At 41.4% G+C, this 22,999-nt stretch overlaps 1 protein-coding gene across 1 annotated transcript in view; it reads right to left on the bottom strand.

The window, feature by feature from the left end:
- Positions 1–22,999, bottom strand: part of DCAF1 (DDB1 and CUL4 associated factor 1) — a 73,616-nt gene that overhangs the window by 1,711 nt on the left and 48,906 nt on the right. Inside the window, exons 19-23 of the mRNA XM_036074896.2 lie at positions 22,500–22,593; positions 21,621–21,725; positions 21,338–21,411; positions 20,703–20,804; positions 3,446–3,698 (exon numbers count right to left, since the gene is read on the bottom strand). Coding sequence (XP_035930789.1) covers positions 3,446–3,698; positions 20,703–20,804; positions 21,338–21,411; positions 21,621–21,725; positions 22,500–22,593 — 628 coding nt within the window. The remainder of the gene's footprint in view (positions 1–3,445; positions 3,699–20,702; positions 20,805–21,337; positions 21,412–21,620; positions 21,726–22,499; positions 22,594–22,999) is intronic.

The following is a 22,999-nucleotide window of genomic DNA, read 5'->3' as shown; positions in this document are numbered from 1 at the left end:
ACCTCTGGAAGGATCCACTGAGGAGTGAAACAAGGCAAAAGAACCTTCAAAATGAGGATACATCATGTCCAATTGGAGAGAAATATAGTTACCTAGCTCCTAAGGACTCTAGTATTTGCTGAGTGAAGGTAAGCGAAAGGCCTTGGTGCCCCCTTTGATTACAGCTCAGGAAGCTGTGAAACCATTTTAACAAGGTCTCCCCGGGCTGTGGACTTCCCATGCAGAGAGAAACACCAGTGGTCCCATAACATTCCCCACCAGCCTTTCCCAGACACCTAAGAATCGACTCTCAGGAAAGCTGAAGCAAGAACAACCCACGTTCCCAAACCTTCTTTCATTCACTACAATTTCCTTTACGAAGAAAACGGAAGTGGCCTGGATGCAATGCTCTCTGCCTTCTAGAGGTTCTACAGACGCATGGCTGTGATACAAAGTCCTGAATGTAAACAAAAGAGATGTCTGGAAAAAAACCAGTGCTCCTGGGTCTAAGAGGGCACAAGCATAGCCGGACTACTGGTGAGGAGCGGGGAGAACGAACGCCTAACAAGCTAAGCTGAACAGCCTCGTCAGACTCCTTGCTGCAAGACTTCCAGAAGGAACCGCCAACAGGCAGGGTCTGCCCCCGCAGAGCCGAGCACAGCACAGTGTCCTCGGCCGTGGCAGACCTCCAGAGACTCCCCCAGGGCCCCTGAGATCTAGGATTCACAATGCCAGACCACCTGCCTGAGACCTGGCCACCAGCTGTGCAGCTGCTGAGAGTCTTAACAACTCTGCATCACACGTACAGAGTGTAAGTGCAGCTGGGAGAGGACGGGGACACAATCCTCTTTACGCAAATAACTGTCGGGCGCAGTGTTTGAGAGAACCTTCAGGGCCTGGGCACAGACTCCCTCTTGGTGGTCACAGGGCTCCTCTGCTCTCTCTTCCTCAGCCTTTTTGTATCTTCAAGTGTTGAAGAGACCCAATCCCAGACCCTGGTCAGGACCTCTCCTGAAAGGCCCTTTGAGGCAAAGGCAGTCTAGATGTAAATAATCAATCCCCAGTGTTTAACCTGCTGCTCTACAACATACAGGCTTTGGGGGGAGGGAGAACTGACGAACAGAGAACACACAGAAGACTTCAGAGTCAAGGTGTTTTCTCTTCCTAGGGTTGGGGTTCTGCATCTGAAACCAATCACTGGGTCTCTATGGGATCCGGGGCCTCACAAAGTTATGGGGTGGCACAGGGCTGTGGTTTTCTATAGTCTTAGTGACTCTCATCACATCATAAAAGGCTCCATAAGCTCAGAAAGGTTAAGAGCGAATGCTCTAGATGATTACTGAAGCAAAATACCAGCAAACCAAGGGTCCAGAGAATGGTCCCTCAGCCTGCTCTGCGGTATGCTCCTGGAGGCCTCTCGCAAACAGCGATGCAGGACCCACCACCCATGCCACCTCCACATCACCACCTCAGTTCTAGAGCCCAAGCTGAGAAGTCCTTAAGTTGTCGACTATTATGGCATTTTCACATCATAAATATTCCTACCAAAATAAAGTGATATCTCGTTGCTAACAGAATAAAGGTTTTTCCCGTACCTCTTAGGCCTAAAAGAAGGAATTTCATAAACAGTTAAAGAAGGCAGTAATTCTACAGGCCAAATACAAATTTAGTGTCTTTATATTCAAATTAAGAATAAAGAAGTTAGTGCTACTCTCATCCCAGGGGTACGAGCACCAGCAGCTCTCCCGGCCCACCTTGTTACTTGGAAGGAAACAGAACTTGTACCCAACATGGCCCTATTCACAGATGACAAAAAGGGTCAGTAAAAACTGCCCCTTTACTCTTGATATGGTCATGTGTGCCTCGCCCTTTAATCCCTCTTCCCTGGCTCTCTGACCATGGCTAGGGACAAGGCAAGTCCTCCTCCACTGAGGCACCTCAACCTCCAAGTACGGAAGCTGGGAAGCAGGAGGTGAGGACACAGAGGGCACAGCCCCCCCGAGCTTCCTCAACATACAACTCCGGCAAGAGGACTCATGTAAGCACATGTCTCCCCTAAGACAATCCTGCCTTTAATTTGAGGGATAGAAGCACACCTAAGATTTATCCCAAAGAAAATGGATTTGGGTCACTGTGAAATACAATCTTTTATACGTAGGCTTAAATAAGTACTGTCACCCAACCTCTACCACACACATGTACACGCACATTCCTCCTCCTACCACCGGACACCAACGATTATAAAAACCAAGCATCTACTATGAAGAGGCTTGGCCTAAGTTGGGCCTAGGCCAGCACACAGAATTTCCTGTAAATGAATTTCATGTAAGTGTTCTGTATCTGTGGTGTACACTATGGTAACCACACACAGCTACCAAATACTTCAAATGTGGACATGAAATGACATGAATTTTTCATTTACATTTTAATGGCCACATGTGGTTAGTGGCTACCACGTTAGGCATCATTCCTGCCACAGTTGTGAGCATACTGGCCTGACTGGCTACATGAAGATGGCTGAGTATCTCAGGGATGACTCCCCATCATTTAGCCAGGGTAGCACAAGAACCAGGACCACAGCAAGCAGACGTCTGTCAACAGTGACATACGTCAGAGCGATGCTGCCGGACAGGTCCTCTTGACGTGGACAGAATATAACTGCAGAGCTAGCAAACTCTTAGAACTAGTAACTGGTTTATTCAGGATTCATTAGCACAGTCAGGAGAAAACCTGACTTCAGAAACCTGTCCTAAAGGGAAATTACTAGAAAAATTGGAGCTTGTACTTCATAACTTAGAGGGGGCGAGGAAGACCAAACAAGCCAAAGAGAAACATCTGTCACCTGGCCTGTAAGAGGGCTTAGGCAAAAGCACACAGGAAAAGACTCCTCCCCAAGAGGGCTTTACTTTGTAACTGTAGAAAGGAGCAGGCACGGACGGCACCCCCACCCCGTAAGCAGCTGCCAGGTCTGGCTCTGCCCCTCAGGAAGAACCACCCTTTGGCCTTCCATTCTAAGGCTAATCCTCCAAAGCAGGAGTCAACAAACTACAGCCCATGGGCCAAACCAAGCCCACCACGCATTTTTGTAAGTGAAGTTTTACTTCTAAAACACAGCCACGATCATTAATTTACACCTGGTCTCTGGCTGCTTTGACACTCACAGCAGAGCTGAGGCGCTTCAAGAGACACCATATGGCCCACCAAGTGAAAAATATTTAGCTGTCCAACCTTTACAGAGAAAGTTTGCCAACCTCTATTTTAAAGATGAGATAACAGCCTTTTAGTAACACAGTCTGGTGAAAGAGCAGAGGATCAGAGATGTGAAACTGCTTTTCCTCAAGGGGCCAGTGATGAATCTACAGATATGGGGCACAGAACCTGGTGGGGCTTGCTTGCTGGGAGAATGCAGGGAAGAGACCTTCCCCTGGGTGCCAAGGCTCTGCCTCAGGGTCGGCCCTAGACTTACTGTCCCCCAGGATCAGTTCCACTTCCTCGTCTGCATCAGAGTCTTCATCCTCCCCATCCTCTCCCTCCTCTAGAAGGTTTGCTAGCTCCTCGTCAGAGGGAGAAAAGTCATTGTCCCCATCCTCTCCTGCGTTCTCGTTGTTGTCATCCTCCTCCAACTCCGCCTCCAGCAACTGGTCAGTGTCAAGCTCATCTAGGTCATCAGTGTCGTCATCATCTTCATCGTCATCTTCTTCCTCCTGTTCTTCCTCTTCCTGGCAAGAGAGCATGAGGTCCATTAGGAAAACCACAGAGGCCTAACCCACGTGGGCCACATGGGAAGTCTCTCCCTTCTTCCCAAAGGACAGGGGAGGAAACTGTCACTAAAAAGAGTGGTAATCTAGGTAATCTAATGAAGACAAAGACAGCCACACACATGTTCCCCAAGATACTCAAAGCACCTCTCAGAAAAGGATTAGTCTTCACTCCACAAAGGCATTACTGGTCACACAGCCCTTATCCAAGAAAACACACAATTCATTCACAGAGGTCTCAGCCATCAACATTCTAGGTTCCTAAATAACTAATAAACCAAGGGAGCTCTTCTCTTTCTCCTGTATCAACCAAACCAAGTGAAATCAGTTGGGTCACTGGACAAAAGCTCCTACTGGAATCTAAAAAGCAACACTTTAACAAGACAGAGAAAGAACACAGCCGCTGAGTCAGCTCCGAAGCCCGTCAAGGTCTTACCCTTGATCTTATAACCAAGGAAGTGGGTAAACCTCTAATAGTGCTATCATAAGTATCCAATGATCTAACTGTCCATCAAAACTGACTTTGCAATACAGAACATAAACGATACCTACATTTTCTGTTACAAGCCACACACACGAAAACACACAAAAAGTGCTAGAGAAACCGTCCTTCCCTCCATTCTTAAGAGATCTTTCCAAAGTCAGGAAAACTACCAGAAAACTAATGAAATACTGGCTCTGGGTACCCTGGGCTTTATAAAGGATACATTCTAGCCTCTGCCACAGATTTCAACTTTGCGCTAGAATCCAAGTTGTATCCTTTCTTGCTTGAAAGGAAACAAAGGCACCTCTGTTTTGATAAAGATAACAGGTGTTCCCAAGTAAATGTGACCATCATTCATTTATCCTTCTGCTCAAACATCAACTGTCAACCTTGCCAGCAGCAAAAGGACTCTAACTCCTGCAACAATAAAATATAAAATTCATTTAATATATCAGCCTAATGAAAGTCAAGAAAGAATAAGCCCAACATACACAGAAAAAAAATAGATAAAACACATTTTTAAAGTGTTGCTGCATGCCAATCACTTAAAATCCAAATTTTGTGCTTTTCTGGCCACTAGTGTTCATCAGCTATAATATAAACTAGGCTCATGTTCAGCAGAGTGGCCATGCTTTATAGACTTTTGATAATTTTGGAACCACCCTAGACTTTTTGATATGCTGTTTGACTTAAGACTTTTCAACAATTTCTGGCAGCTATATGGGAAAGACTAACCCCTTTACCCAGTAAACCTAAGGCGTGTACAAATGTGTGTACTGTCTAGACCAGAGCTTGCACGTGCTTGTATACAAAACCACATATGACAGCCTGAGGCCACTGTTCCACAGCTTAGGCCACGTTATCTCCTCCACACAGATGGCTACTAAGCATTCACCTACTGGAAAGGCGCTGAGAGTGCTTGGAGGCAATAATGACAAACTGAGACACAGACAAGCTCCTTAGCCCCTATAAGCATATCAGCTCATACAAATGCTGGGAGAAGGGTCAAAATTCAGGGAAATAATCCAAAGTGCTTACCAGATTACAATTTTTACCTCTTTTTTCCAGGCATATTTTCATGGCCTTGACCAAAATTAGTTCTAATCCATTAATAAAGTACCACAGTTAAAAACGAGTACATTAAAGAAAAAAGTATCCAAAGCGCTGTGTTTCTTAAGCCTCTATGGGACAATATTTAAAATTGAAGATGGCATAACTTTTTTATTTTTAATTCTGAAATTAATGCGTAGTTACTGATATGCACATGTGGCATTATTTAAAGAGTGGAACAGGAGAATATGCCCAGGTTTGGGGATCAAATACGCCTGGGTTAGAATCCTAGCTCTGCCAATTACATGGCGTGTGAACCTGGGCAATTTACATAAATTTTCAATGTCCCATAACTTTTAAAGGTTCACAGTTGAGTATGTAAACAGTTACATGGTTCAAACAGGCATCTATTAGCCAGCAAATTTAGGAAGACCATTCTTTTTCATTTCTAAAAACATCAAAGCCTAGCTGATCCAGGAGAAATGCGAAAAAGCTCCTGAATCAAAAGCAATCCTAGAAAAACAGGTAAATCAGGGTCTGAGCTCTGAACTACAGATAACATTCCCAATTCTTCCATGAGACTACAAATCCAAAACCTTTACTTAATCTTGTAGTAGAAGAAATAGTTCACATATATTCATCCCAGAAGGCCTGAGGACTTCTGTGACCATGACAAGACAAGGGAAATGAGTAGAAGGGGAGGCTCTACCTGAATCTCAAGTAAAATACATCACTCCATCATTTAAACTCTATGATTAATGACCAATGCTGGTTTAACATGTATTTTGTTGCACATGGATGTGGCCATAAACTCACTTTCTAAATTTTAAATCTGAAACCTGAATCATGAAACAGAGGCTCACAAGATCTGTCCAAAATACTGTATGATCTGGGGCGCCTGGTGGCTCAGTCGGTTAAGCACCCAACTCTTGGTTTCAGCTCAGGTCATGATCTCAGGGTCCTGGGATCAAGCCCCACATCGGGCTCCAGGCTCAGTGGGGAGGAGGAGTCTGCTTCCCCCTCTCCCTCTGACCCTCCTCCACTAGTGCTCTCTCCCTCAGATAAATAAAATCTTAAAAAAAAAAAAAAGAAAGAAAGAGAAAGAGGAAGGAAGGGAGGAAGGGAGGGAGGGAGGGAGGGAGGAAGAAAACAAAATACTGTAGAATCTAATTCTGTAGTTGAACCCAAAAGAGAGTCCAGGAAGTAATTTTAGAAGCATTCTCGGCTGGTTTAAGTACCTGACTGATAACATGAGCCCCTCTCTTTCATATCTAAAGATTTAAGGAGTGGTCAAAAGTAGTCTAAAAAAATAAAAACACACAAAAGAAACTAAAAATTATTACTTAATGAAAAAAAATCTTCCTAAAATCCATAATCATCTTCAACAACATTTAGGTAAGGTTTTAGATCTAGGAATGTGGGGTTTTAAAAAATTCTCTACAACTTTAAGGCCTTGGAAACAGAATCAGAGGGACTCAGGGCCAGGATGTTTTGAACTACTAATAAATTTTCCTACAGGAAGAATACCAAAACTCTTCTCAATTCCACTGTTATTTTCATGGCTGTCTAAAACCCCAAACCCCTGCAGATTATCAACCCACTCCCCTCCTGTACAGAGAAGTCAACTGGCATGAGCTCCCTCAGCTGCCCTCTGGTCCCATCTCCACATCTAAACCTGACTTAACCCTGGTCTGAGTAGGAAGCCAGCCTTCCTCCACTCATGCTCTGAGTGGCAGTCCTCTCTGGATCTCATTACCACAGCCACCCACCTCACCCCCACATCCACCTTCACACTTCTCTCCACTGGCTTCTCATCTTCTCTGAGGAGGGCCAGGTTGCCCAAACCTAACCACCACTTCTCCATCCACACAGGCTCCACATTGCTTCCAGCTAAACCCTATTCCCAGCCTCCAGGTACCCCACCTGCCACTTGCTCACTCATTCCCTCACTCTCTCTTCCTCCAACACTGGACAGTCTGGCTTTTGCCCGCACCACTCCACAGGGCAGCGATTAATGGTGTTTGCTCTGGAGCCAGGCTGCTGCCACTGAACTCTACTGATGCAGTAACCGACTTTGGGATGATTTACTTTGCCTCATAGGGTTGCTGTTAGCATTTGAAGGGGAGTGGGGGGAACGTGTATGCATGTATGTATATAATCTCTTTGGAAAGTATCTAGCATACACAAAGTGTTCAACAAAAGTTTGTTGTTCCTGTTACAATGACTGCAACCTTCCTAAAGGAACAGGAAGGCCTGGGTGGCCAACCAGGGGGCTTCTCTATGGTGACCGACAACAATCCTGGCCTCCACACTGGGCTCATCTGTACCTGGTCTCTTGCAGATCTCCTTAGCACAGAGGTTCCTACAACTTTAATTTCTGCCTTCATATTTCCACTAATTCCTAAATCTTTGAACTCTCAGACGGCTCTACCCATTCGTACCACAGAAACTTAAAATCTCTTAATTCTAAAACTGAACTCAAAGCACCTTTAAAGCCAGTACCTCTTCTATACTTCTCCCAGTAGCCAGGTGAAAATCTCAAACATCTTTCACTTCCCCACTCCTATGGCCTCACATCCAGCTGACTACTGTTTCCCACAAATGTTGGGTCCCCAGGACTCCCTCCTATCCACTCTCATTACACTCACTGAATGCATTCTCCCTTCTCTTGCTCATCTCCAGTCTCTCCAGCTCTCTATGGTCTTATCCATTCCCAGATCCAAAACCCCAGGAGCTCCATCAACACTGCCCATGTTCCAGAATTACAACGGAAGCACTATTTACTGGACCCATCTCTCTAACGCCAACTTCTGTGAATCTCAATTTCCTGTTAAAGAGGTGATTTAATTCAATCAGTGGCTCCTATTCAGATGTGATCATCAGAAGCACCTGGGAAAAAGTTTTCCAAAATACATATTCCTAAACCACTCCCAGGGTCCAGGCTGAACAGAACCAACCTTTCTAAGTGAAGCTCACACAGGTGGATTTTGGTAAGTTTGCCCAGGAACTGTGAAGTGCACCCCTAATGAAGAACCTCTGCACAAGATGTCCTCTGAGTACCTTCTGGTTCTAAAGTTCTCCTTTTCTGTAATATACCCTCTATCCACAGACTCCCAGTGACAGAACCAAAAAGGTAATTCCAGGTATTCCACTGACCTTCTCTGCTACATCCAACTGTCTCGTTCTCTAGGACTTAAACAATGTGATTTTTTAAATTAGTGCAGCATCTGTTTCTAGACCATTCAAAATTCTTCTTGAATACATGTCTCATTTTCAAGAGAAATAGCTTTTAGCCTATATTACCTTCAAAAATACAACCAACCTCTTAGAAAAACAAATCTCTGGTCATACTTTAAGAACAGTTAATCTAAAAACTATGATAGCTTTATAAAAATGTAATCAAAACCTGAGCCTAGGGGGGCGCCTGGGTGGCTCAGTCGTTGAGTGTCTGCCTTCAGCTCAGGTCACGATCCCAGGGTCCTGGGATCAAGCCCCGCATCGGGCTCCCTGCTCAGCGGGAAGCCTGCTTCTCCCTCTCCCACTCCCCCTGCTTCTGTTCCCTCTCTCGCTGTCTCTCTCTGTCAAAAAATAAATAAAATCTTAAAAAAAAAAACAAAAAAAACCTGAGCCTAGGGATGCCTCAGTTGAGCGTCTGCCTTCAGCTCAGGTCATGATCCCAGGGTCCTGGGTTCAAGCCCCACAGAGAGCTCCCTGCTTCGCGGGGGCTTGCTTCTCCCTCTCACTGCTGCCCCCCCCTGCTTGTGCTCTCTCTCTCAAGTAAATAAATAAAATCTTAAAAATAAATAAATAAAAAATAAATATAACCTGAGCATACTCTCTTGACAGTTCATTCAACGTGTCGTATTTTATTATTCTCCTTCTGACTCTTGTTCCTGGTGTTAACAATCATTAAAAGGCTCATTTCAGGGCACCTGGGTGGCTCAGTCGGTTAAGCGTCTGCCTTCGGCTCAGGTCATGATCCCAGTGTCCTGGGATCGAGCCCCACATCGGGCTCCCTGCTCGGCGGGAAGTCTGCTTCTCCCTCTCCCACTCCCCCCCCACTTGTGTTCCCTCTTTCTCTGTTGAAAAATAAATAAAATCTTTAAAAAAAAAAAAAAAAAAGGCTAATTTCAGAGTCATAAACTCTTGTATTTTTCTCCTCATGGACAGAATCTAACAGACATTTTAAAAATTTAGGGGGGAAAAAAGGCCTTTCAGGAATCAATGACCAGGCTTATAGCAGGTGTGTAATCAGTAAAGACTCTTACCATCCGCTTCTAGGCAGTGGAGAACACACAGGAAGCACAGCACACAGTGTGTCCCAGATTCCAAAATGGAGTGGAGAAAAGACAGCATTATTCCCTTGTTTTTCCTTTTTTAATTTAAGGTTAACTATAATTAGTTGAAATGTATTGCCTTTTCAAAATCTAGGAACAATGATCAATTACTAATCTTAGGTTTTATAATTTTCCTAAAAGCCAACATCAAAGTTGACTGAATTAATTTGTAAAAAAACAACACAGATACCAAAATTCCAATGGATATAAGCTTTGATAAGTGACTGGCTTATCTCTGCTTTCATCAAATGCCTGAAGGCTGGTGGACTAGCAACCTTAGGAACCAAATATTTATGGATGTCAAATACATCATCTATGTCTTCATTCAACAATATATTGATTCCATTCATCCCTTATTAATCTCCAAACTTACTGAAACATAAGGGCAAGAGACAACCATTTTTGTGGTATGTAAATTATATCTTAATAAAGCTTTTTAAATAAATAAATATTTATATAGGCACTTTATGCTGGACCATTTTATCAGGTGGCAGCTGACCATTCATACTTCTAATTTTATTTTGCTAAGGTAAAAGGGCAAATTCAAAGGAGTCAGTCACAGGTGCTGGCATCCCTGAGCCCCAGAAGTCATACCTGGGACATCTGAGAAGACTGAGAGCAGATATACAGACAAGGACAAAACTTTGAATGGCAAATGACTTGTAAGAAAACTAAATCTCTAGTTTTAAAATTAGGTGAAGCACACAAAGGAAAGTGAGTTAAAAATAAAATCAAGCTGGCACAGGGAAGAAAGAAATCTAATGGAGATAGTAAATACTGCAAAACACTACTACAAGATTCCAGGAGGACATGTGAATCAACAGAATTCAGGATACAAAGGAAATGTCCTTAGATAGATACGGTATATCCCACTAAAACACCTCTAAATCAAAATCAAAATGCCACGGGCTTAAGAGGAAAACCAGTTCTCTAAGGAGGTCCTTTAAATATAAAATGCACCAGATAATCCCTAAGGACAGTGGTGTCAGTATGTAATGAAACAAGCCTTGAAATCCAGAAGCAATGCTAACTTACCTACATTGCCTACAAAGACACCTAGTCCCCTCCCAGCTAGAAGCTTTTAGGCTCTTCCATGAACAGGGCCCTAGGGCCACTCATTAGGGTCCTCTTGAGCCTGCCCCTCTCGACTTTGGCTATCCGTGACAAGAAAGTCTCTATTTTACCTTCCTGCACCACGGACTCAGAAGTTCGAACTACTGTACCCCCCCCCTTTCTAATCTCTTTCTCCCTTAACCTCTCCAAAAGTAAAGTTAAACAGAAGCATGGGAGAAGAATCAAGAAATCCTTGCTCTTAAGTTGTTCCTTTATGGTTGTCTCTTGCTTCCACAGCCAGCCATTAGAAAATTCACCTCTCATCACTTCATGTCTGCAAAAAGAATGAGGCCAACCCCAAAAATAGCAGCCCTAGGGCAATGCTAGCTTCTCTTTTCCTGACCTCCTCCTCAAAGATAATGGTACCACATGGACTGGACCACAGGTGACAGTCCCAAGACTATTATTTCCATTCCCTTGTAAACTGCAAAGATATAGGAGGGTAGGAATAATGGTGTTCATAAATAACTTAAACCCAATTTTTGCTTCAGATTTACAGTACAACATGTAACATCCAAGAAGCCTGAGACAACTGATACGTGGTAATGATCTACAAGTGACAAGGGTAGTGATAAATGAAGCCACAGAGGACGAGATGGTCTGTACCACTGTAATATACTGACAAATAGCTCAACAACATCATCTTCTAGATCTATTCAAGGATAAACTACATCGTGCTTCATGACAGCTATAATGGAAAAGAGTGTGCATTAAGGGAGTGGGGGTACTAAGGTAACAAGAGGCCACAAGAATAAAAGAACAGACAACAGACACTATTAAGAAACCAAACCAAGGCAACCACATGACGTTTGGAGGATCTAATACCACTTACAAGCTCTGCTACCAAGAAACACTACCAACATGTACAAGTTAAATAGTACAGCACTCAAGAAAATATGAAGATCCATGTCACAAACAAATCAAAGATCTCAAAGGGTGCCTGGGTGGCTCATTCAGTTAAGTGTCCGATCTTGATCTCAGCTCAGGTCTTGAACTCAGGGTTGTGAGTTCAAGTCCCACACTGGACTCCATGCTAGGCGTGGAGCCTATTTAAAAAAAAAAAAAATCTCAAGTATCCTTCTGAAGACTTCTCCCTTTTACCCATATCTCAGAACTCACATGAGCTTTAAACAATACAGGCTCCTCTCACCCATGAAACCAGAGAGATCACTGAGGACCCTCTAAGCCATGCAGCTGGAAAGCATTAACAGAAATCCCCTTCCACACTAGGGAATCCCTAGTAGCATTGGGTGAAATGGTTTAAATTCCAGAGCCTAATTGTCCTTTTTAATAAATAATGGCATTCAAAAAACCAGGGTACTGCTTCTGGTTTCCAGTGTGGCATGTGAGCTGAAAGTCACCATCCTTAACAAAACACTGAACAAACTGAAAAATCAACAACTCTTTTTAGATTTGACAGAGAGATGGGGTCACAGGGGCATCATTGCCCCCAAAACTGGAGACACCAACAAGAAAATGCAGAATATTGCAAGCTGTCAGAGCATAAACCCAAAAGGATAAACCTCCATAGGAACCAATGCCAAGGTTGGGAAACCTGCACTATAACTCACAAATTGCTAGACACAATTCTGAGGATAAATCTTAAGAAAAACTCCAGGGGGACCAAGTCATCAGAGCCCCCACACTTTAGTGAGTTTGACGTCCAGGAACTTGACCAGGTTCTCACAGTGAGTATCTGAGAAAAATCGCCTTGGGCTTCCCACGGGGCGGGGGTACCAATTTGAAATACATCAGAGCATTCTGTTCTTAACAAGGCCTGCCCTCAGGAGAAACTATTTAACCAGTGCCTAACCTGCTGGGACATTATCAGAGCCTAACTGACCTGGGGGAAGGGAAATACCCAACTCCAGTCCACTCTAGCCACCCTGTCCCTCCAAAAGGGGATGGAAAAAACTCAGAAGCATGTGTGAAGTTCATAGTAGAGAGGTATAGACTCACTGAAACACTGAGCCCTACTTATAGGATTATAAAACACTTCCCTTCCCCCACACCTTGCCACCACATTACTAAAGGCCAATTTACAGCAGTTCTTTTTACCCAGCACATCATATCTAGCTATCAAGAAAAAAATTATAGGGCACCTGCCTGGCTCGGTCATTGGAGCACGCGACTCTTGATCTCTGGGTTGTTTTAGCCCCAGTCATCATACACACACGTTGGGTGCAGAGACTGCTTAAAAATAAAATCTTTGAAAAAAAAATTACAAGACCTACTAAAAGGGAAAAACACACAGTTTGAAGAGACAGAGCAAGCATTGGAACCAGACTTAGATATGGCAGGGGTTATCAGACCAGGAATTTAAAACAACCATGATCAAGATGCTAAGGGAGATCTCTAATGGATAAACTGGACAGCATGCAAGAAGAGAAAGGCAATGGGAGCAGAGAGATGGAAATTTGAAGAAAGAACCAAAAAGAAATACTATTAATTAAAAACACTGTGACAGAAATGAAGAAAGGCTTTGATGGGCTTTATTAGTAGACTGTACATAGTTAAGAAAAGAATCTCAGAGCATAAGGATATCTCAAAAGACACCACCAAAACTGAAAAGCAGAGAGAACAAAGACTGAAAAACAGAACAAAATATCCAAGAACTTTGCGATCAGTTCAAAACGTATAACACACACATAACAGGAATTCTAGAAGGAAGAGAAAAAAAGAAGAAATATTTGGGGGCAACTGGGTGGCTCAGTCAGTTAAGCGTCTGACTCTCGATTTTGGCTAGGTCATGATCTCAGGGTCGTGGGATCGAGCCTCATGTCGGGCTCCACGCTGGGCCATGCAGCCTGCTTAAGATTCTCTCTCCTTCTCCATCTCCCCCTCCCACCTCTCTCTCTCTCTTTAAAAAAAAGTAAGAAAGAAAAAGAAGAAATATTTGAATCAATGATGACTGAAAATGTTGTCAAAATTAATGTTAGATACCACACCAGAGATCCAGGAAGCTCTAAGAACACTGAGCAAGATAAATGCCCCCCAAAAAACCTACACATAGGCACATCATTTTCAAACTACAGAAAATCAAAGATTAAAAAAAAAAAAATCCTTAAAGAAGCCAGAGGGGGAAAAGACCTTACCTAAAGAGGAAAAAAGATAAAAATTGTACCACACATCTCCTCAGAAACCATGCAAGCAAGGAGAGAGGGAAGTGAAATACTTAAAATGTTGAGAGACAAAAACCACCAACCTAGAATTTCACAACCCTGTCCTGTGAAAGTATCCTTCAAAAGTGGAGAAATAAAGTCTTCTTCAGACAAACAAAAATTGAGGGCATTTGTTGCCAGTAGACCTATCTTGCAAGAAATGTTAAAAGAAATTCTTCAGAGGGAAGGATAATGATCAAGGTCAGAAACTCCAATCTATATAAAAGAAGAGCAGTGGAGAAGGAACCAGTAAAGGTAGAATAAACATTTTATTTTTACTTAAGATTTTATTTATTTATTTATTTATTTTGAGAGAAAGAGCGAGCATGCGTGTAAGCACGAGCAGGAGGGTGGGGCAAAGGGGAGGGAGAAGCAGACTCTCTGCTGAGCAGGGAGCCTGACTCAGGGCTCAAATCCCACGACCCTGAGATCACAACCTGAGCAGAAGGCAGATGCTTAACCAACGGGGCCACCCAGGCGCCCCTATTTTTCTTAATGGATCTTTATACAGTAACAGTTTATCCAAAATAACACCAATAATGTGTGATTATATATGATTATGTATATATGTACATGTGCTTATGTACGCTTATACATAAGTAAAATGAAAGACAGCAATAAAACAAGGGAAAGGAGAGAAGAATTAGGATTATTCTATCATAAGGTATTTGTACTACCTGTAAAGAGGTAGAGTGTCATTTGATAATGGACTTGGATTACTTGTAAAGGTATATATATAGCAAACTCTAGGACAACCACTAAAAAAAGTATAACTAATATGCTAACAAAGAAGACAGCAGAATCCTAGAAAAATGCTCAATTAAAACCACAAAAAGCATATAAAGAGTAGCAGACAAAAACAGGAACAAAAAACAAGGGAATCAAAAATCAGTAACAAGTACAGAAATGAAGCCAACTATACCAATAATCACTTAGAATGTCAATACTCCAAATACATCAATTAAAAGACATTATCAATATGGATCAATAAACAAGGCCCAGCCACATGTTGTCCACTAGAAACCCACTTTAAATATAAAGACACATACAGATTAAAAATAAATGCATGGAGGGGCGCCTGGGTGGCTCAGTCATTAAGCATCTGCCTTTAGCTCAGGTCAGGATCCCAGGGTCCTGGGATCAAGCCCTGCATCAGTGGGGAGCCTGCTTTTCCCTCTCCCTCTGCCTGCTGCCCCCCTACTTGTGCTCACTCTCTCTGTGTCAAATAAATAAATAAAATCTTTAAAATGAATGAATGAATGAATGAATGCATGGAGAAAGATATACCATGCTAACATGAATTAAAGAAAGCCAGGATAACTATATTACTCTCAGACAAAGCACACTTCAGACCAAGGAAAGCTATCAGGAATAAAGAAGGGCATTATATGATGATAAAGGGGTCAATTTTGCAAGGAAACATAACAATCCTTATCATACATGTGCCTAACAACAGAGCATCAAAATACAGGAGGCAAAAACTGACAGAACAGATGAATCCACTTATTTTAATTGGAGACTTCAATACCCCTCTATCAGAAATGAAAAGATACAGGGGGCGCCTAAGTGGCTCAGTCGCTTAAGCATCCGACTCTTGATTTCAGCTCAGGTCATGATCTCGGGGTCCTGGAACTGAGCCCCACATCGGGCTCCAAGCTTAGCACAGAGTCTGCTTGTCCCTCTCCCTCTGCTCCTCCCCCAGCTCATGCTCTCTTTCTCTCTCTCTCAAATAAATAAATAAAATCTTGAAAGAAAGAAAGAAAGGGAAAGATACAGCAGGCAGAAAATCAGTAACGACATAGTTGAAGTGATCAAACCATCAAACAACTGAGTATAATGGACATCTATAGACTACTTTGTCCAACAACTCAATACACATTCTTCTCAAAGTCACATGAAACATTCACCAAGATAGACACATTCTGGGCCATAAAGCACACCTTAACAAATTTAAAATAAGAAATCATATAATGTTTGTTCTCAGACCACAATGGCGTTAAACTAAAAATCAGTAACAGAAATATAGCTAGAAAACCCCCAAATACTTGGAGATTAAACAACACACTTCTGAATAGCATGAGTCAAAGGAATCTCAAAAAATACTTTGAACTAAATGAAAATGAACACACACATAAAATTTGTGGGGTGCAGTGAAGGCAGTGCATAGAGGGAAATTTATAGCATTGAATGCATATTAGAAAAGAATAAAGACCTAAATTCAGTTAGCTAAGCTTCTACCTTAGAAAACTAGAAATAGAAGAGCAAATCAAATCCAAAGCAAGCAGAAGAAAAGAAGTAACAGAAATAGAGCAGAGATCAATGAAACTGAAAACAGGAAATTAATAGAGAAAATCATGCAGTCAAAAGCTGGTTCTTTAAAAAGATTGATAAAATTAGGGGCACCTGGGTGGCTCAGTCAGTTAAGCGTCTGCCTTTGGCTCAGGTCATGATCCCGGGGTGCTGGGATTGAGCCCTGTGTCAGGCTCCATGCTCAGTGGGAATCCTGCTTCTCCCTCTCCCTCTGCCCCTCCCCTGCTCAAGCTCTCTCTCATTATCTTTCTCTCTCTCAAATAAATAAATAAAATCTTAAAAGAAAAAAGATTGATAAAATTGATAAGCCTCTAGCCAGGCTAAGAAAAAAAAAAAGGATACAAATTACTAATATCAGAAATGAAAGAGGGGACACATCACTATAGATCCCATGGACATTAAAAAGATAAAAGAATTCTGGGGCACCTGGTGGTTCAGTCAGTTGCGCTCAGCTTGGCCTCGGCTCAGGTCATGATCTCAGGGTCGTGGAACCAAGCCCCAGATCGGGCTCCACACCCCACTGCCTTTCCCCCTGCTCACACATGAGCACTCTCCCTTCTCTCAAATAAATAAATCTTTAAAAAAAATTTTTAAAAGGATAAAAGAATTCTATGAACAACTGTATGCCCACAAATTTCATAACCTAGATGAAAAAGACCAACTCCTTGAAAGACAGACACCATTCGCCAAAATACACAGAATAGACGATCTGAATAGGCCTTTAGCTATTAAAGAAACTTAATCAATAATTAATAACCTTCCAAAACAGAAAGCACCAGGCCCATATGGATTCACTGATGAATTCTACTAAACATAAAAAAAACATATCAATTCTCTAAAATCTCTTCTAGAAGACAGAAGCAGATAAAATACTTCCTGATTCATCATATGAGTCCAGCATTATTCTAATACCAATTCCAAGACATTACAGTAGTACCCCCCTCCTTATCCAATGGGGATATGTTCCAAGACACCCCACCCCCAGTGGATGCCTGAAACTGAGGATAGTACCAAATCCTTTTGCTATACATGCATGCCTACGATAAAGTTTAGTTTATAAATTAGGCACAGTGAGAGATTAAAATAACTTATGTGAATATGGTCTCTCTTTCAAAATCTGATTGTATTGTACTCACCCTTCTTGTGATGATGTGAGAAGATAAAATGCCTACATGATAAGATGCAGTGAGGAGAATGAGGCACTGTGATATAGGCTACTACTGACCTTCTGACCATACATCAGAAAGAGGACCATCTGTTCCCAGACTGGGGTTGACTGCAGTTAACTGAAACCACGGAAAGTGAAACCACGGAAAGCGAAACTACAGATGGGGGGCTGGGAGGGGGGGGAGGGAAGGGGGACTACTGCACAAGAAATGAAAACTATAGTCCACATCTCTCATGAACACAGATGTAAAAATCCTCAACAAAATATTAGCAAATCATACTGCACACTGTATACAAAGAATTACACACCACAACCAAATAGGATGTATTACAGCTATGCAAGGTTGGTTCACATTTTAGAATCAATTAATGTAATTCATTACTTCAACAGGCTAAAGAAAAAAGATCACATCAACAGATTCAGAAAAAGACTAACAAAATCCAACACCCATAACTAAAAACTCTGAGTAAAATAGGAATGGAGGGGAACTTCTTCAACTAGATAAAGAACATCTATCTATAAAGAAACTACAGCTAACAACATACTTAATGGTGAGAAACTCAAAACTTTCCTGCTAAGATCAGAATCAAGATCACTGCTTTTCAACATCATACTGGAAGTCCTAGCTAATACAGTAAGACAAGAACAGGAAAAAAAAAAAAAAAAGGGTACAGACTGGGAAGGAAGAAATAAAACTGTCTATATTTGCAGACGATATGATTGTCTACGCAGAAAATCCTGAAGAACTGATAATGAAAACCGGATTAAGCAATTACAGCAGTGCTGCAGGACACAAAGTTAATTCACAATCTTTCCTATATAACAGCTTTCCTGCACATCAGCAATGAACAAGTGGAAACTAAAATTAAAAACACAGTATCATTTACATTAGCCCCACCTCTCAAAATTAAATACTTAGGTATAAACCTAACAAAATATGTATAAGATCTGTAGGAGGAACACTACATTACTCCGATGAAAGAAACCAAAGAAATAAATGAAGAGAGTCCATGTTCATGGATAGGAAGACTCAATATTGTCAAGATGTCAGATCTTCCTAACCTGATCTATAAATAAATTCAGTGCACTCCCATTCAAAATCCCAGCAAGTTATGTTGTGGATATCAACAAACCGATCCAAAAGTTTATATGGAGAAGCAAACAACCCAGAATGGTCAACACAATACTGAAGGAGAACAAAGTTGGAGGACTGGCACTACACAACTTCAAAGCTTACTATAAAGTGACAGTAACCAAGCCAGTGAGGTACTGAAGAATACAGACAGATCAATAGAACAGCAGAGAGCCTAGAAATAGATCCACATAAAAACAGTCAATTGAGGGCACCTGGGTGGCTCAGTCAGTTAAGCCTCCAACTCTTGATTTCAGCTCAAATCATCATCTCAGAGTCGTGAGATAGAGCCCTGTGTCCGGCTCCACGTGGGACATGGAGCCTGCTTAAGATTCTCTCCCTCCCTCTCCTTCTGCCCCTTCCCCCCCGCCAAAATAGTCAATTGATCCTTGACAAAGGAGCAGAGGCAATACAATGGGAAAAAAGTCTTCAACAAATGGTATTTAAATTGGACATCTACAAGCAAAAAAAAAATGAATCAATAAACCTAGACACAGACCTTACACCCTTCACAAAAATTAACTCAAAAAGAATCACAGACCTAAGTGTGAAATGCAAAACTATAAAACTCCTAAAAAATAAGAGGAGAAAATCTGGATAACCTGGAGTTTGAAAACTTTTTAGATGCAACCACAAAGGCACAATTCATGAAAGAAATAATTGATAAGCTGGACTTCATGAAGACAAAAGCTTCTGCTCTGTGAAAGATGCTGTCAAGAGAATGAAAAGATAAGCCACAAACTAAGAGGAAATATTTGCAAATAACATATCAGATAAAGGACTATTAGCCAAAATATTCAAAGAACTCTTAAAACTCAATAAAAACACAAGCAACCCAACTTAGAAATAAGCCAATGACTTTGACACCTCACCAAAGAAGATCTATAAATGGCAAATAAGCATGTAGAAAGATGCTCCACAAGGTATGTCAACAGGGAGATGCAAATTAAAATAACAATGAGAGCCTTCCACTTAGAAAGAAGCTTCCTGAAGTGGGGGAGGAGCCCAGAGGGACTGTGGAGAAAGTCTCCTTCCTTTTGGTCTGGTACCAGCCATCAGGAAGGGTGTCAACAGACTCAGTTAAATCATTTTCAGAAAATATCTGTAGCAGGCTCATAAAACTCCAAGACCTTAGTTCCTTTCTACTCCAAAAAATCAAACGACACATTTTGATTATGTGTAGCGGTTGTTCAACTAAAAGAATGTCTATTAATTTTTTAATTTAATTAAATACTGACATATATATACTACTACATACCTATTAGAATGTCCAAAATCCAAAACACTGACAACACCAAATGCTGGTAAGGATGTGAAACAACAAGAATTCTCGTGAAAATGCAAAATGGTATATAGCCTCTTTGGCAGACAGTTTGTCATTTTCTTATGAAATTAAATATAACTCTTCCCATACAATCTAGCAACAGCACTCCTTAGTATTTACCCAAAGGAGTTGAAATTTATGTCCACAGAAAAGCCTATACATGGATGTTTATAGGAGCTTTATGCATAGAGAATGTGGTGTGAGCCCAGTTGACAGGAAAGATCTGCTGAAAATCAGAAGTTTAAGAAACACTTCAGAATGGACAGTGACACACCACATAGGCAAGCACCTAGACTATGACCATAACTTAAAATTCCCTACGAAAAAAAACTAAGATTCTGTGAGACATACTATCTACCCACATTTAATAAATGTTTAATTTCCAAAAGCGTCAAAATCTTCTTTACTTATAAGCTCCAATCCATTACTGTGAAAAGAGACTATGCCATAAAATTGAGAAAATGCAAACCAGACCTTTATAAAGCTTAAGCCATTTCTAAGACCCATCTCAGTAGACTGACTTTTCTGTTTTGTACTGACACTGAGAATATGGGGGCTGCTCTTTCTGAAGCCACACAGGGCACTGGTCCCAAAAGTGAGTTCAAGAAAACCTCCAAAACAATTTCTGAGATTGCTAACATCCAAATGAATCTACAAATGGAACTCACAGGACCATCAGGTACTGGAGTTAAAGTTTATAATAACAAAAATCTGCTTTCTTCTGAGTTTTAGTTATTTTAGTAATTTTATGGATGATATGCCTGCTTCTATGCCAACAGGTAGCAAAGGCTGTTATTAAAAAATCTTCATAGCAAAAAGCAGCAGAGCATAACATACTATTTTATAAAGCATTGTTCAGCAACAAGAAATCTCAAAGACCACTGACCTGGTCCTCCTCTTCATCCTCATCCTCTGCCAAACGTTGCCTGCCCACTTCATACAGCCTGCACACTGTGTCCATATTCAGAGCATCCATGCTGCCTTGGTTCTGAAAGAGAATACCAAGTCCACAAAGAGCAGTTAGTTTTCAGAAGGCGCACATCTACATCTCAGTTATGACTGGCACCCATGCACTTTGACCCTACAACTATCAAAGCTTCTGATACCCAAAATTCTTGAACTAACTCTGAAAATGTTATGCCTGGGACACAGAAAGGGAAAAAAAGCAGGATGAGAAGGCTGATCCCAGAGCAAGGGATATAGGCAAAAGAGAGACCACCATCCTTGGAATGAACTGTCTTGCTCTGGCAAGAGATACAGGCTCCTCTAAGAAAGGGGTGACAGTGAATCCAAGATATTAGATGGGACAGATTGTCCATGTTGTTTTATATTGGGATTTTCTTATTATTTCTCTTACAATATATATCTCCCCATCAAATGAGTAGGTTATCAATAACCACCTTCGGAAATGCATCAACTTTAAAACATATCTTATATCACCTTAAAAATGCCTGTAGTATAACTTGAAAATGATCATAAAGATCAGAACAAAACAGCAGGGTTTCTGCTGGTTCCCTTTACCTCAATGACAGCAAGATAGCAGTCTTTGGTGTCTGTACACAGGTCAAAGATGTTCCGTTTCACATCAATGGTTGCTGGAAAACAGAACGTGACAAGATTCAGGACTGGACTATTGTTATGACCTTAAAACCAGCTTTTCCTCTAAAAGAATTTCAAGGTGATTTTTCATAACTATTTCCATAACTTCTTGGCCTTTCAGTGAAAAATTACAGAAAAGACTTGATCTTAAGTAAGGAAAACCAAAACATGACAAAATGAACAATGTCGGCTCCTTCATGCTTACCTATAGGTTTGTAGTCAGTTGCATTAAATGTCCGGAAGGATGATCCAAATGGGCTTTTCATCCTCTCTTCCATTAAGTCATCTTCATCATCTGCCTGCAGCATAGCTAATTGGGAGGAAGGGGGAAAGGGAGCCAAGGAGCAAAACACTATTAGAAATCAGAAACATCCCTTATTCACAAGTGCAGAAATATTAATGGACAGTCAAGACTTCAGTTTCCTTGTAGTAAATTCACTCTATCTAGTTAGTTCCTCTCAATGCATCCTCCTTGCCTACCCCAAACAGTATCCTCAACCTCTCATCTAGCTCTCAACAAGTATTACAGCTAAAGGCTTACAACATCACAAGACCACAAACGCAAAGATTCTTCAAGTTCATAATGAGACTGAGAGGATGATGATACAGATGGGAAATTAATGCATGAAATTTCTTTCTATGCAAGATTTACTTGTTATCTTCAAAGCCAGTGGCCTTTCATCCTAAATCAACATTATTTTCATCAACAAACTTTGTCACCATTTGTGCTATCATTTTATCTTTTATATTACAACCTTCAAACGCTTTCCAATTCACATTTGAAAGACGTTTCCAAACAAAAAGTATCAAATTAATGAGAGGAAAGAGAAGGGAGAAAAATAATGTAGAAAAGTAAAAAGTGGGGTGCCTGGGTGGCTCAGTCGTTAAGCGTCTGCCTTCGGCTCAGGTCATGATCCCAGGGTCCTGGGATCGAGCCCCGCATTGGGCTCCCTGCTCCGCAGGAAGCCTGCTTCTCCCTTCCCCACTCCCCCTGCTGTGTTCCCTCTCTCGCTGTGTCTCTCTCTGTCAAATAAATAAAATCTTAAAAAAAAAAAAAAAAAAAGAAAAGTAAAAAGTTTATTACCTCCATACATCACTGTCCCCGTGTGGTTAAACACCACACGACACTGATCCAGAGCAGGAACTGTGTGTAAAAGATGGAAAGTGCGAAGATCCCACTAGGAAGAGGGCGGTCAAGGAAACCTATTTTATACAAAATTTCTTATGCAACCTCATTGGGGAAATTCTGAAATATCACTTTTTTCCCCTCCTGTGAGATATGAATGCTTTAAAGGTAAGCTTTTTTAAAGGTAAAATAAAAATGCTTTCAGAGTAGAACAAAAGCATGTAGAATGTATATTACAGAATAATGTCCCTGAAAATCTCCTATGATATCCTCATATACATGAAAGCGACATGAATTCCCATCCTCTCAATAGTAACACTTCATTTTACTCTTATGTCTAGCAATTGATTTCTGTAGTGCAAAAGTAAAATCCTTCTGAAGACATAAAAGCCAGTTATTTAATATATGAAGAAGCACAAGGCAGGAATCTGGTCACTCTTCTCAATACAAAGAAAAAC

This window comes from Halichoerus grypus, chromosome 1 (assembly GCF_964656455.1).
Source record: "Halichoerus grypus chromosome 1, mHalGry1.hap1.1, whole genome shotgun sequence".
Taxonomy (NCBI): domain Eukaryota; kingdom Metazoa; phylum Chordata; class Mammalia; order Carnivora; family Phocidae; genus Halichoerus; species Halichoerus grypus.
Note: the sequence above shows the minus strand (reverse complement) of the source record. Positions and strands in the feature narration are given on the sequence as shown.